Source organism: Mus caroli, unplaced genomic scaffold (genome assembly GCF_978045245.1).
Source record: "Mus caroli unplaced genomic scaffold, Mus_caroli_1 scaffold_2, whole genome shotgun sequence".
Classification (NCBI taxonomy): Eukaryota; Metazoa; Chordata; class Mammalia; order Rodentia; family Muridae; genus Mus; species Mus caroli.
The window spans coordinates 76,770,234-76,786,291 of record NW_028227257.1 but is presented as its reverse complement, the minus strand read 5'-3'; the positions used below and the strand labels follow the sequence as shown (position 1 = coordinate 76,786,291).

Sequence of the window (16,058 nt, the reverse complement as noted above, 5' to 3'; positions counted from 1 at the left end):
TTCCTGACAGCATGGCCTGGGTTTCTTGTGCTTCCGTATATATTTGTGGAGGCTGCAAAATGGCCCTCTCACATGGGGAAGACCCATTTTTTGGTTTTTGCTTGATTACTGGAACCTGAGCATTTATGTCCTCTGTTTTTAGGGGCCTTTAAGAGGTACAGATTTCTTGGAGTTACAGGTAGCTAAGTGGTGGCAGAGATATTTCCTGGGTTTTCTGTTATGGCCTCCACTCGAACCTGCTAAGACATTTGTCTTTCCAAAAAACACACTTCCCCCTACTCAGCCTGTACTAACCCACAGAAAGTTTTTCTGTAGGAAAGGCTGGCCAGCTCAAATGTATTTCGTCTGAAATAGTTTATTGCTCTAACTTCTTATTTAGATAGCCTTCTTTCTTTGCTTGCTTGCTGCCAGAGTTACCTTATAAAGACCAATCTGGCTGTCATTCTTCTTAAAAGCCCATGATAGCCCTGTTTACAACACTGGACCCTGGACTTCTGCAGTATTTAAGGCCCTTATCCAATAGCTTATTATTATCTAAGGCCTTTCAGGCCTCTCCTCCACTATCACATTTTCTCAGTCCATCAGATGGCACAACACTCGCACATGGTTGTGTATGCTCAGCTCCTTGTCCGGAATATTTCACTCTCCTCAATTTAGCAACCTTACTCTCCCACTATCTTCTCCAACTAGAGTTTGTAGTAATAGAGTGTGCACGGCTAGAGTGTAAAGATGTTTATTTTGTATTCATCTGCTCCAGTTTGTTTGTTTTGTTTTGTTGAATGTCTGCCATGTGCCAGTTAAATGTAGGATTACAGTAGTGAGTTAGAGAGAGATGGTCTTTTTTATGTAGCTTGACTACTATAGACAAGATGGAAAGTCAAACAAGTATGTAATTACAAAAGGGGTCAAGTATTGGGAAGGAATATGTATGTTGCATTGGTAAGGAATGTGGAAGACAGGCTGACCAACTCACAGTGGAAGACATGAAGTGTGGCACAGTGCACTTCTGTCCTGGTGAAGGAACAGTATTGAGAGGCTGATGGGTCTTGTAACAATAGTGTGGCCTGTTCAACTAGAAAAACAAGAAAGCAGGTTTTGCTGAAGGTAGAAATGACTAACAGGCACGTTGCATGAAGTGTGGCTGGTGAGACTGTGTAGCCTCTTGTAAAAAGAGACTTTTAGTTCAGAGCTTCCGGTAGGAATCAGAATTTAAAGCTGAAGTGATATGACCCCTCCGTAAACATTTGTGGAAGTGAGAGGAGCTGAATCCTATTTTCGACTACAGACTCATCTGGCATACTGCAGTTTCTTTCTTGCCCATTTCAGTCTGTCCAACTTTGCCGAGTATACAACCTGTTGCCAAGCTCTAACAGTTTGGGTGCATATTTGCTTAACTGTGTTCAGTTGAGCTGTATCAATCTATTGGGAGTCTAATTTGACTCTGAGATAGTATGTTGCTTTCTCCTTATTACTCCCAGGGTAATTGTACTAACTTACACATTAGGTAGACTTTAAACGCTACTGCATTGCAGCTTTGTGGGTAGTAAGTAGAAATAAGAATTAACAATTACTGTTTTAATCTTTGATTTTTATCCCCTCCCCTTTATACTAACTGAATCTGGTTACTGCCAGTTGTTGCTATGTTAGTCGAAGACTTAGCCAGCTATCAACTCATGATCCACTGTGGAGAAGACATTGCAAAAAATACTGGCTGATATCTGAGTAAGTATTCTGTGAACATTCCTTCCTTTGTGGACGTGGTCTAGATTTTTTTAAGAATAAATTTTTTATTGTTGGAGACAGGGACTGGTTCTCTAGTCCAGGCTGGCCTTGACCTTGTGGCAGTCCTGTTTCAGCCTCTTCTGTGCTGGGGTTACAAGTGTGAACTGCCACACTTGGCACTAGAGCAGCGGTTCTCAACCTTCCTAATGCATCGACCCTTTAATGCAGTTCCTCGTGTTGTGACCCCCAACCATAAAGTTATTTTTATTGTTACTTTATAACTATAATTTTGCTACTGTTATGAATCCTAAGGTAAATATCTGATATGCAGGATGGTCTTAGGTGACCCCCGTGAAAGAGTCGTTCAACCCTCAGAGGGGTCATGATGTACAGACTGTGAACTGCTGCACTAGAGTAACTTTTAGTTGATAATGATAATTGCTCATGTCTATGGGGTAAAGTATAACTCAGTGGACATACACAGTATATGATAAGAAGGCTAATTTCCATTTCCTTAAGTGTGTAGTATTCACTGTATTTGGAGCTTTCTGAAACCCTGCTTTTAGTTCCTTATAACATGTTACAAAACATACAGTACATGTATGTAAACTGTAGCCATTGCATACTAACATTTCCCCTTCTAGGTAACTGTTTCCAGTGATGCTTTGAACCCCTTGCCTTTTTCCCCTTCCCAGCTTCTAGTGCAGAATATATAGTTTGGAATCCTGACCTTGGACTACTATAATGCTAGTATATACTGGTTTTCCTTTCCAACCCTAGTTTCTGTTACTGGGTTCAGTCAAAGTTACCATAGTGCCCAAATAAAAACGTAGATGATGGTAAGATTTATAAAGGAGATGTGGAAGGAAAGGCAGGAATACCTAATGTGTTTCTTCAATTATGGGAAGCCAGGGGCACTAAAGTTGGGGAATATATATATATATGTGTGTGTATATATATATATATATAGTTTGTTTTGTTTTGTTTTTTTCGAGACAGGGTTTCTCTGTGTAGCCCTGGCTGTCCTGGAACTCACTTTGTAGACCAGGCTGACTTCAAACCTAGAAATACGCCTGCTGGGATTAAAGGCATGCGCCACCACGCCCATCTCTGGGGAATATATTTTAAAGCTGAAAGTCTTAGCATACCAAGGGAAAAGTTACTAATGACTGTCAAGTACTGGGAGGAGGAGGAAGGGGAATTTGAAGTGTTGAGAAGTGCTCATTTTTTACTTTGGGGCATCACCTGCTATATATATAAAATTGGTAAATCAAGGACCAGAGGTATAAGGATATAGAAATATAGAAACCGTTTCTGTAAATAACTTCTATTTTTTTAAAATTTTTATTTCTGTAAATAACTTCTAAAGGCTTAGAACTAGAGCTTTTTTCTATTTTATTTTTTATCACAAGCTCAGATTTTACAGTGCTGGGGATGGTACTTAGGACCTCACTCATGCTAGGCGAGCAAGCAGTCTACAGTTACTTACACCCCAACCTTGTTGATAATAGCTGCATGTATTTATATTAATACTATATGTTAATAAAAAGGTGCTTTATTCCCTCCTGAAGCCCTTCCCCGAAAACAAACAAAACAAATCAAATGTACACCTGGGATCCAGTGGTCCACACCTCCTCTACACTTGGAGGACTATGGTAGATCCTGAGTTTGAGCTGACCTGAGTTACATACACTGTTTCAAAAGAAGCAATACACCTCTGCTTTATTTTATCCTTCCTTCCTATGTAGACCTTTGATTCTGCATTCCTAGGAGCACTCCTGGGTGCTTTGGCTTTCCTTGCATTCACGTGATGATGTGATCACATGATTACGTGCCTCCTGGCTAGGGCTTCCGCATGTCTCCACTCCTTTCACCTGCTCACCACAGCTTGCTTCAGTTTATTGCCCCTCATGAGGGCTGCTTCAGAGCCTTCCTATGTCTTCTGTAATATTCCTAGTTTGCACCCTTAAATCTATCTTCCTCCCGCCCCCATTCTCAACTCTGTCCTTTCAGCTTCCCTTTAAGCCCTTCAGTGGCTCTGCATTTTCTGTAGGAAAAAAGTCTAAGCCCACTGGACGGTACTTTGAAGTACCCCTTGTGGTTGCTTATCCTCTGTGAAGTTTACATTTCATTCTTTAAAAGACTCATGATTGGACTACTTTTTTGTATTATTTTGTTTTGTTTTCCGAGACAGGGTTTCTCTGTGTAACCCTGGCTGTCCTGGAACTCACGCTGTAGACCAGGCTGGCCTCAAACTCAGATCCTCCTGTCTCTGCCTCCCAAGTACTGGGATTAAAGGTATGTGCCACCACTGCCCGGCTGGACTACTTTTTGAAGGGGAAAAAAAATGTACATTTTTAAATGTTCTCAGTGGCCAAGTGAACACTTAAGAAATGTGTATATAATTAAGCAATGAAAGATGTTAAATCATGTGTTTGTTTTGGTTTATTCTTCTCTGGCTAATCCAATGTAGATGTGCTAGAGCAATGTTATGCCGTTAGATTCTAAATATTCTCAAAATTGGACAACTGCATGTGCCTTTTGTATATTTATAATTGAAGCCAGGTTCCGTCGCATGCGCCTGTAACCTCAGCACTTGGGGATCATAGTTCATGCCAGGCAGAGCTACATACTCTGTTCCAAAAGGTTTGTTTCCAGCTGACACCTCTTTAGAGTAAGTTGAAACTTACTTGTACTGATATACTACTCATATATTTTGTTAAGAACTGGGAAGCTTGAAAAAATTAGGCAGAAAGTGAGAAAATAAGTGACCCTACCATGACAGTAGTAACTATTCGTTTTTTTAAATGTATCATTTCTTGCTATCTAGTTCTCTTTGTATCCAAAAAATAAGTTAAGAAAATAAAAAGGCAGAGTTACCATAAACTCCCAATAAAGTGTGTTGGTTAATATCAAAACTACATGCTAAGCCAGGTTTGTGGTACACATTTTTAATTCTACCATTTGACAGCTAGAGGCATGTGGATCAGAAATTCAAGGCTATCCTTACCTACATCAATAGTCGAAGGCCAGCCTGTACTATATATGACCCTATCTCAAACAAAGGAAAAGAGAAAAAAATGTTAATATCATTTCAAAAGATTTTTTTAATCTTGTTTTTTAAATCTAGGGAAGAGAAAGCCCGGAAGAATCAGTGCTGGAAATCTCTCTTCATAGATACTTACTCAGATGTGGGGAGATACATTGACCATTATGCTGCTATTAAAAAGGCCTGGGATGACCTCAAGAAGTACTTGGAGCCCAGGTGTCCTCGGATGGTTTTGTCTCTGAAAGGTACTGGCACACAGAGTCCCCCGTCCACATTTTAGTTAGTCAAGAAGGAGTAGTTTAAATAACTTCAGATCTGCTGTGTGTCTGACTGACCCAACATCTTCCAGGTCACCATTCACACTTTACTAGCCAAGCAAGCGTAATGCTGATGTTGTTAGAGGGCTTTGATTGGTCTTGGAATCTATATGGCTATTAGAATAAAAAGCTGAACTACTTCATCATTATATTTATTTTATACACACACTCTCTCTCTCTCTCTCACACACACACACACACACACACATATATATATATGTACACACACACACATATATATATATAGATGATGCTAAGATTGTTTGAGAATAACCATTATGATTTATTTTTATTTTTTGCAATGATGAGGATTGAGCCCAAGGTCTCATGCATTTTAGGCAAGTATTCAACAATGGAACTATACCCCCAGTCCTAAAAATGATTGTTATTATTATTGTCATGTGTATATTTTTGTGGTATGCGTGTGTGTACACAGGTACACATGGATGTACATCCATGTGTGGAAGTCAGAGGACGTCACATGTCTTCCTGGACTGTCCTCCGCTCTGTGTACTGAGTTGGGTTTCGTCCTGAGCTCGCTGATTGGGCTAGTGCAGTAGCCAGTTTCCCCCAGGTATCCGTCTCAGCCTCCCAGATGCTGGGTTACAGGTCGGTTGCATCCCATGCTCAGCTCCTATGTGCTTCCTGGGATCCAAACTCCAGTCCTCATGCTTATGTGACAAGTGCTTTACTCACCGAGCCATTCCTCCAGCCCAAGATTATTTTTTAATTGAAAACTTGTATCAATACCCTTTCCTGATTGTGCCTGTCAAATGTTGGGTTTTTAGGCATGGAAGATAACTAAAAGAGTGAGAAAACCTTTTTGTTTGGTGTTTGCAAAGTAGTGAAACTAAGGTTTCAACTGAGGCTGATCTGATCTCAGGATCCATGCTCTCCTATATTGCCTAGTTATGGCTAGAAATATTAATAAGGTATTTCTGTGTGATTTGTTAATACCCATGAGGATACAGTATTACTGCTCATCTGCTTCCCACTTGAAGTTTCCAGACGTACTCACTAGGTGGCGCCATGCACATGCTCTGGTTTTGGGAAGCTAGCGTTGGAATGTGTTCTTCCCGACTCTCATTAGAACCCATCTTTCTGAAATAGCATTCCCTTCTCTTCAGATTCCCACTGTAATGTCTCATGAAAATGTCACTTTCAGAAAAACCATGATGTGTTTATTAGAAGGCAGAATAAATGGTTTTAGTAGATGGAATAGGGTGGGACCCTGGAGTCCCCCGTTAATATCACGACAGCTTAGCCTCTAAGACCTGAGTAATGACATTCACCTAGCATGGGGGTAGTTGCCTCAAGAGGACAGAGACCATCTGAAAATAAGTCTTCAGTGGTGATAAGTAAAATAGGTGATAGTTTATAATAACTGTTACTAAATACAAAGGTAGACACGAAACTAAGTGTTTTAGATCACCTTGTTTACTTCCCAAAAGTCCTGTAAGGAAGATCATTATTGTCTTTTTGTGGGAATAGTATTAATTTAGGGCATAAAAGACCAAATTTACCATCAAAAGGTAAAAGGTAAATTCAGGAATTGACTAGGGGCCTTACTTTGAAAGTATAATCTTTACTTCAGTTGTAATTACAGGGAGAAGACTGAGCCCATTTTGTTTAGACTATCTAAGGTCTCTTTTTTCCGTATGAGGGCATTTAGAGTGTGAGTTGTTCTTTCAGTATAGTTGTTCTTTCTGACAGACTCATACCTCCTTTTTCTTTCATCCTTTGGCATTCCTAGTTCCTGTGCCTGTTGTACATCTAGCTGTCAGATTTCTTGGCCACGTCTGCTCTATTCCTCGGTGCCAGTTTTCAGGCTTGCCAGGAGTTTTGGAATCAGGTTAACTGGGAATATCTACAGTGCTGGGGATGCTGGGAATTTCAGGCTCTGAGTTCTACACCAAGTTAGGAACCTGGCTGCTGACTTGGGCCACAGTCCTCATTCAGCTTTAAGGTTATGTAGGTGTCAGGTTCAAGAGGAAGTTAGCAGCAGATAGGTGGTAGACTTGGGGTAAGGGTCATGGAGCATCCTGAGGTTAATTGTGTATTTTCAAATCATATTTTCCTTGTATATTGGCTTAGAATTGAGCTGGGAGTTTAGTAATCCTTTAAAGGAACAGACAGTAAATATTCTAGAGTTGGTAGAACCGACCCATAGTTTCTGTGACAGAGACCTGTGTTTTAACTCTGCTGTTAGTCTGTTGTTTCTGGGGAACAGCCTTAGACAATACAGAAACAAAAGGGAGTGGCTGGGTTCCAATAAGAAGGATGTAGCCTCTTCAGCTATTATTTACCAAACCCTGATGAATTACTAGTACCTTCACTTCACATCAAATAAAAGATACAAAGAGAGTTTAATAATTAGTAAGCAGAGATAAACCCCAGTCTTGGCTTCTGATAAATCGTCACAGCTTCCTCTCTGAGTAGCCTAGGGGAGAAGAGAGTAGGTGAGTATTTACTGAAAGCAGTAAGGCACTGTATAAATAAATATGCACATGACATTTCCCTCCTTCCACAGTTCTCTCTAGTGGGTGGCATTAGCTCATTGTTTTGGAGAACAAGGTCAGACAGATACACACACACACACACACACACACAAACACACACATATTGAGGGAGGGAGGGGGAGAGAGAGAGAGAGTGTGAGTGAGTGAGTGAGAGTGTGAGTGAGTGAGAGTGAGTGTGAGTTCAATCTCCACAGTAAGTAGTAGGGCTAAGGTAAGAACCAGTCTGGCTTACTGTAATATATTGTCTCTTCTAATCTTAATTTTACTGGAATGTAAATATATATTTCCTTATATCTTTTTGTTAGCTAGGGGTGTTTTTACTTCTTACATATTAAATAGTCTAACATGTAGCACATAGCATACAAATGTTAGCCTCTTTCCCTATCCACCATACTCCTCTTGGCTTTTATTCAGCTTGGTTTCTTTTCTATCAAAGTCTTTATTTTTTACCTTTTCTTTTATATGTGTATGCAGAGTACATATATGTACATGTTTGTGTGTGTGCCCACTTGTGTGCATGTGAAGACCAGAGCTTGATATGCCTCACATCTCCCTACGTTTTTTCCTACCCTTTTGTTTTATTTTTTGAGACAGGGTTCCTCTGTGTAAAGCTCTGGCTGTCCTGGAACTTTCTCTATAGATTAGGCTGGCCTCAAACTCAAAAAGGTCCACCTGCCTCTGCCTCCCACCGAGTGCTAGGATTAAAGGCATTGCCACCACTGCTCAGCCTACCACCCTATTTCTTGAGGCAGGGTCCCTCACTGAACCTGGAGCGCGTTGATTTAATTAGCTGGACTGGTCAGCCACCTCTCGGGATATGGATGTCTGAGTCCACGTTCTAGGACTGCAGTTACTCAGCCCAGTGCCTGGCACTGAAGGGTGCTAGGGATCTGAATTCAAGTCCTCATTCTGGCAGAGCAAGAATTGTTACCTTATATAATTATTATATACTTTACAACATATAATTCATATTCTGTCTATATACACTTATATAAATATATTTATGTTATATAAATAACATATTAGAGTAATTTAGATTTGCAGAGAGTTCTGTATACTTCTCAGTTTTCCTAGGATATCACACTAGAGGCCGTTTATCAGAACTAAACATTGATTAACATTTTGTTACTTTCCCATTGGATTTAGATTTCATCAGACTTTGCACTCAGTCCTTTGTGTTCTCCCCGGATCCAGTTTAAAGCATCACATCACCTAGAGCTGTCACCTCCTTATAACCAGCAGTGGCCTTCTGATTCTTGCCTTGTCTTTTGTGACTTGGACGCTTTTGAGAAGTACTCATGGGTATTTGGTAGAAAATATCTCAGATTGGTTTTGTCTGATATTTTCTTCATGATCAGAGTGGTAGGTTTTTAGGAGGATTCTCTTTACTTGAGATGTTTGCCATCATTAGTGATGTTAATGCTATGTAAATATATTTACAGACCACAGCGTACAACTCAGTGAGTTATCACAAAGTCAGTGCGTTCATGGAAACATTTTCTAGATGTAGTAGTGGTGCCCTATCTGTCCACAGAGGTCCCTCATGTCCTCTTTCACTGAGACAGCACTGTCCTGACGGCCCATCCATCCAGCAGTTTTCTCTCAACTTTATGTAAATTAAGTGGCTAAGTATTTTGGGCAAATTAATTTTATTTTGACTGTGACGCTCAGTGGTCTTTGTTACAGATACAATATATGTGTAGAGTGAGTTTATGTCATTTTACTGTTGGATATGAATATGTGGGTTATCTCTACTTCTGACTATTAGAAATAACAGCTTTTTAAGAAAAGATTTATTTTTATGTGTATGTAGTGTCTTATTTGTGTGCATATCTTCATGTGTACAGTGTCTGCAGAGGCCAGGAGAGGGCATTAGATCCTCCAGACCTGAAGTTAGGCATGGGTATTAGCCTGGCTACTGAACTCCGGTTTTCTACAAGAGCAGCAGCTGCTTTTGATAGCTGAGCCATGCTTCCAGCCCCTCACTAGGAGTTTGACATTGATGTTCGTGAAAGACGTTGGCCTTTAGTTTTCCTTTCTTCCAGAGGTTCTTATTAGGATCTTATATAAAATAATGCTGACCTTAGGGACAGAACTGTAAAATATGTGAGGAAGCACCGGCTCTCCTGTTCCCTGGAAGAGCTTTGGTTACGTTTGCTCTGATTTCTTTTAGTCAATGTGTCAGCTCCCCTTGGAGTTCATTGTGGGAAACTTTTAAATTAAGGATTCACTGTTTAGGTCCTGAGGCTTTCTTTTTTGATAAATTGTCCAGAAAATTGCCTACTATCTGTGTTTTCAAATGTGTTTGGCGTCTTCTCGTGCTTAGGAAATACATAGCAAGACAACCTTTTCATTTCTGAGTTAGTTAGTTAGTGGTCCCCTCCACTCTTGCGGGGTGGGGACCAATCAAATCTCTTTAGGTGGGGACCAATCAAATCTCTTTAGCAGAGAACTGGCTTTTTGGTCAGTCTTTTTTACTGTATGTTTGTTTTTTATTTCACTAATATTTTGATTTTTAATTTACTATGATCCCCACTCCCTGCTGACTTATGTCATAGATTTTTTTCTACCTTTTTTTATTAGACTCCCTAATATTTTAGGGCTATAAATTTCCTTCTAGTAATTTAAGTTTATCTTACATGTTTTTTAAAATTAATTTTGTGTGTATGTTATATACATTTCATGTGTGCATGTGTGCATACATGTAGAAGCCAGAGGCAATGGTGGGTATCTTCCTTAACTGCTTTCTGTCTCTTCTGGCCTCCTCCCCAGGCTCTGCACATGTGTGCAGCAAGACACTTAGACACATGACTATAAAAATACATTTTTCCTTAAAAGTTGCGTTATTTCTCTCAGCCAGAACTGGAAATGACCAAATGTTCAAATATTTGTGGAGATTGGGTTTTTCAGAGGACCTGGTGCCCACAGATCCTCAGGCTCTGTAGTAAGCACCGTCATCCTCTGGGCTACCTCACCTGCTCCTGAGTTTTGTTGTTTTATTTTGTTTGTTTGTTTGTTTGCTCACTTGCTTGTATTGGTTTTTGACACAGGGTTTCTCTGTATAGCCATGGCTATACTGGACCTAGCTCTGTAGACCAGGCTCATAGAGATCCACCTGCCTCTACGTCCCAAGTGCTAGGATTAAAAGTGTATGCTGCTGCCACCGCTACTGCTCACTTCCCATTATTTGTTTATTTTTAAAAAGACTTAAGGTCTAAAGAGATGGCTCAGTGGTTAAGAGCACAGGCTGTTCTTCCCGAGGTCCTGAGTTTAATTCCCAGCACCCACATGGTGGCTCACAATTATCTTCAGTGGGATTGGATGCCTCCTTCTGGTGGGTCTGAAGACAGTGACAGTGTACTCATATAAATAAAATTAATCTTAAAAAAAAATCTAAAATTTCTATCTTATGTGTGTGGGCATTTTATCTACATGTAATCTGTGTGTCATATGCTGTGGCAATTATCGTTGGAGGCCATAAAAGGCCACCAGATTCATCAGAAAAGAAGTTACAGATGGCTCTGAGCCACCCACCATGTGCAAGAGCAGCCAGTGCTAGTGACACTGAGCCATCTCTCTAGCCTCTTCTTGTCTCTATTAGTTCCCGAGAGATTTGGTCAAATTTCCTACTGGGCATTGTTGTAAAGTAGCTCGGCAAGATGCTCAGCCTTTGGGGCTATATTCACATACAGTTATTTCTCCTTGAATATTGGCAGTGATAGAAGGAATCATTTTGATCTCTGTTATTTAATGTATTCTCATTACTCAAATATTATAGTTCAGCTCCCAAATGAACTGGACTTGAACTTGTTAATGAAAAAGAAAAGTATCTCAAATGGACCTAACTTAACTAAGTAAATTCTTAAAAGGCCCTGGGTCCTTCAGAAGGCAGAGAGATTCACGGAAAGTTTCTCCGACTGACTGAATAAGCAAACAAGCTCCTGTGTTGAGGAGAAGGGCTACAGAGTAGGAAAGGTCAGGGGCTTCTAGGCACTGAGAGCCTCACTGAAAAAACTGCACTCTGAAGCCAAGAGATAGGTAAGATGAGCTAGCAGCCCAGTGGACACCAGGGTTCCAACATTGTGGTATAAACAGGGTCAGCTGCACCGCAGCTTCCCACCTGACCTATAGAAACAAACACCACTGTGAGTTCCTGGCTTGGTTTCCTGGGGGGTGGGCTCAGTGCTCTCCACCCCCTCTCAGCTAAGCCTAGAGTAGAGAGGCCAGGTACGCACCTGTGTGGGAGAGGTGCTTCTGCGGAGCCTTGCCTGGGCTGGCCTAGCCTCACATTTACTTGCAAAATAGGCAAACAAGTCAGTATGCTTTAAGCCACACGCAGCAGTGGAAGAGAATGCACTGCTTGTTAATCCACTCTTTTGCCCTTTTAGCGCTGACATTACAAATATATCTCTATTTGGGACTGTAGGTGGTACTTCACTGTTGAGCCTGCTGTCCCTTTTCAGTGTAATTTTATGAGGAAAAAAATTGTGTGTGTGTGCGCGTGTGCGCGCTATGATAGGGACATAAAACTTTAACCTTTCACTATTGTCTTTATGGCCGTTCTATTAGTTCTAATAAAGCTGTTTGATTTTAACTCTCTCTCCTGTGATCTGAGTGAAGCCGTCCTAGCTTTGCTCTCTGTGCCTACATTAAGATGAGTATCTTGGGTGGATTTTTTTTTTTTATTTCTTTGGTGCTGAAACTGAAACTAAGGCCTAACCCATTCTAAGCTCTCCCTCTGCACTGCATCCTTTAGCCCTTGTTCTTTACCTGGTCAGTCTTTCGTTAGATTATTTGACTTATTGATATTTATTTACTAATATTTGAACTTAACCATGCCATTTAAATATGTTCACTCTTTATTTTTACGTTTTTAATTATGTTTAAGTCCTTTGTTTTCCCTTCATATTTCTCTTTTAGTGTTCACAATATAGATTAAAATATGCATCTTTGACTTATCGAGGTCTAATAGAATTTAGTATGTTACCACTTTCTGGACAGTGAAAAAGCTTTAGTTCTGATCATGCCCCTCCCCGTTTCATGGGAGGGTCTTTGGGCTCCAGCTCAGGCCTCTATGCATGTTAGCCCATCACTGAGCCCATCAGAGAGCACCTAGTGTTAAGGTTTGTTTTTTTTTTGTTTGTTTTTTTTTTTTTGTGACTTTAATTTTTAGCGTATTTCTTGTGACTAGGAAACTTGTGACTAGGATCACAGGCTTTTGTCATCACATCTGGCTCTCTGCCTGCTCTCTAGTCAGTTCTTGTTTTTATTGAGACTTAGATCTTTTGAGTGATGGCAAAGCACTATATAGGTCTCAGGGTGATAGTGTTTTCTAGAGATTTCCTGTTGCTTCTGCTGCGAGTCGTCTTGTTTAGGGTTGATGTAATTGGAAAGCCTGGGCGTCTCATCTGTGAGGGCTGGCTATTTCCAGTTCACTTCCCCTGTGTAACCTGGACAAAACCATGCTTGCTTGTTATTTGAACAAGTGCTTTTCTCTTGGTGGACTCTGAACCTTTTTTTTTTTTTTTTTAATCAACCCTATATATTATCTAAAGCTGAGTTTGGCTTCTTGTTTTAGAGTTGGCAGTTGCTTAAAAACAAGGTGATTCCAAATGCCTACATTGGCTCTTGTGCTTTTGTTTGTTTTGTTTCTATTTTTCCTTTTTAGAGTTCACTCCTAGGGCTACAAGCAGTGTGTACCCCATCTGGCTCATTTACTTTGTAGGGTGTGGTGGTGGTGGTGGTTGACTATCTTAAAGTTTTTTCCTTTGTGTCTTCAATGGACTTTTTGCCGTAGTCGTTTAGCAGTGAGAGGCTTGGCCCAGCAAGCAGGGGCAGTTGCGTGGAAGAGCATCACTTCTTTTGGTATTTGTAGGTTTTTCTCTTGGGACAGCTAGAATGCAGGCCATGTTTTCTGATGTGCAATGGAGAATTCAACTTAGTGGCTTCTCACAGCATGAATCTACATCTGTCTACTGCCCTCCACTTCCCATAAAAGGTTCACATTGAACCTCTAGAATGATGTCAGCTGAGAGAACTTCCAGAGTTGTCTTTAAACGAAGTATTGAATATATCAGGTTTGGAAAAGTGAGACAAGGGCTTTGTTATAATGTAATAAATTAATTGTTCATTTCCTTGGTGCCCCTTTCCAATTCTTTGTGCCAGTATTTTTTTCCCACGTTGAGAGGAAACGAACCACTTTGTTTAGTGTTTAAAATTATTTTCCAATTCAGTGTCTGGTATTTTGACAGTATATTTTAAACGGAATCCACTTGCCATAAGATGGTTTCATGGGTTGACAGCTGCCCTATCCTGTCCTGAAGTCTGAGTGTGCATCCACACTTGTGTCCCGGGGTGTATTTGCAGAGGGTGCACGTGAGGAAGACCTGGATGCCGTCGAAGCTCAGATCGGTTGCAAGCTCCCGGACGATTATCGCTGTTCATACCGGATCCACAACGGGCAAAAGTTAGTGGTGCCGGGGTAAGCTGTTTGATGTTTTAGTCATTTTCAGAAATGGGTATTACTTTCTAGAATGAATCAAATTACATTTTATTCATAGTTTTTCTTAGCTATCTTTACTAAACATGTATAAGAAATGTATGTATTGGGGGGGGGGGATTCCTTCCTTTTCCTTATAGCAGTCCATAATGTAATATGTATAGATTAAGTTAAAGTTTACCAAAATAAATGTGACTTATAAAAGCATTATTCCTGCCAGCACATTTTTATGATTAAAGAAAGATCTGGCTGAGAAGGAAGCTGTGGGATGCAGGAGGGGATGTGTATGTGTGTATATTTGTGAGTATATTTGACTGAATGGCTTGATGTGATGTGGTTACTCTGTTACAAGCTAGGTAAAATGTTTTAGGAACTTAATGCACGTTCTGGCTACTATACATGCAAAAAGCATGATTTGTTCAGAGCTGTGTACACCAAACTAAGGAAAGTAGAGTTTGGTCATAATCAAGAACATCCTATAACTGAGTGGCCTTTAAAACCTTTGTACGTTGTATTCACGGAGGTCTTCTTGTTTGGGGTTCTTAGTTGTTGTTGTTTGTTTTTGGTCAATGAAGACCATATAGTAGCCATCACATTTATTCACAATTTTTAAAGCTATAAACTTTAATATGTCTTTTTTTTGTACTTCCATGGAATTAAACTATTTCAAAGATAATATATCTATAAAATACCAAGAATGCAAAAAGAATGGTGCATTGTTCTTAATGGAGCCTGCGGTTGCTCTCTGTGTACTGTGTAGCTGGCCCTGGCTACTGTGTGGATTCTTCTTTTTCCCAACTTTTATCCCCCTTGTTTCCCCCCCTAACACTGAATAGGAGAGAAGAGAGAGAGAGAGAAGAGAAGAGGAGAAGAGAGAATTCATGAATCTAATTTCTTTCCCAACCGTTGCTCCCACTTTCCAGCCCAGCCCCTTTAAACTGTCTCCCGACAGTACCCAACAGTCTGTGTAAACAGTCTCTTCTCCCAGCTTTCCCAACATTAGCAGCTCCCAACTGTAACAACTGAACTGTTCTGTCTGCTCAGCTTCTTCTCCTGGCTCAACTGTCTCCTAACACTATTTTCTGGACCAACTGCCTTCTCTCACTCTACCAACCCCCCCCTCTCTCAGCCTCAGCTCCATTTTTTTTTTTTTTTAATATCCTATCCTGTTTCCAGAAATCCAAGAGGCAAGTAACACCAAAGGTCATAGGGTCAAGCAGTTCTAACAAACAGCTAAGAATTCTTAAAGGGCACGTTGACTAGCAACTGGGGAGCCTTTAAAGGGCCAGGCACACAAGATAAATAACACTACAGTGAAGAATTATGGGAAACTGTTAATGATTTCACCTCTGGGTTGAGTGTGTCTTGGGATTCTCCAATGAGATCCTACTGATAATACAAAGTGAAGTACTCAGACTACAGAGTATCAAGGATGGTTCATCACCAGGCAGGTTAAGTAAGGGGCTGGAGAGATGGCTCAGTGGTTAAGTGTGAGTCCTGCTCTGGTAGAGGTCCCAAGTTCCCAAACCCCCATCAGGCAGCTCACAGTGGCCAGAAATCCCAACTCCAGGGACTTGCAATGCCTCTGCAATGCCTCTGGCACCTGTTCTTGTGTTCTCATTCATTCATTCATTCTCTCTCTCTCTCTCTGTGTGTGTGTGTGTGTGTGTCACATACACACATAGACATACAACTTAAAATAGAAAGTTACTTATCTATCTGTCTATCCATACATCATCCCAAGACGTCAGACTTGGAGAAGACTCTTTACCAGTGACCAGTATTTCTGGTTTCATGAGATAAGCTGAAAGTTGATCCAAGATAAAATGTCAGAAAAGTTATCCCTTTTCCCCCATTAAATTAGCTATTAATATATGTGTATGCATTTATGAATATACATAAGTAGCAAATCGCAGAAGTACTGGCAGTATATAATAAGTTCAGTATATAAT

At 40.4% G+C, this 16,058-nt stretch overlaps 1 protein-coding gene and 1 non-coding gene across 3 annotated transcripts in view; both read left to right on the top strand.

Annotated features, from left to right (window-relative positions):
- Fbxo3 (F-box protein 3) overlaps positions 1–16,058 on the top strand; it is a 33,780-nt gene that overhangs the window by 902 nt on the left and 16,820 nt on the right. For both annotated transcript variants that reach the window (XM_021177873.3, XM_021177882.3), the window contains exons 2-4: positions 1,633–1,722; positions 4,853–5,016; positions 13,974–14,088. In XM_021177873.3, coding sequence (XP_021033532.1) covers positions 1,633–1,722; positions 4,853–5,016; positions 13,974–14,088 — 369 coding nt within the window. The remainder of the gene's footprint in view (positions 1–1,632; positions 1,723–4,852; positions 5,017–13,973; positions 14,089–16,058) is intronic.
- On the top strand, positions 11,762–11,899 carry LOC115030540 (small Cajal body-specific RNA 21). Its single transcript, XR_003836122.1, has one exon.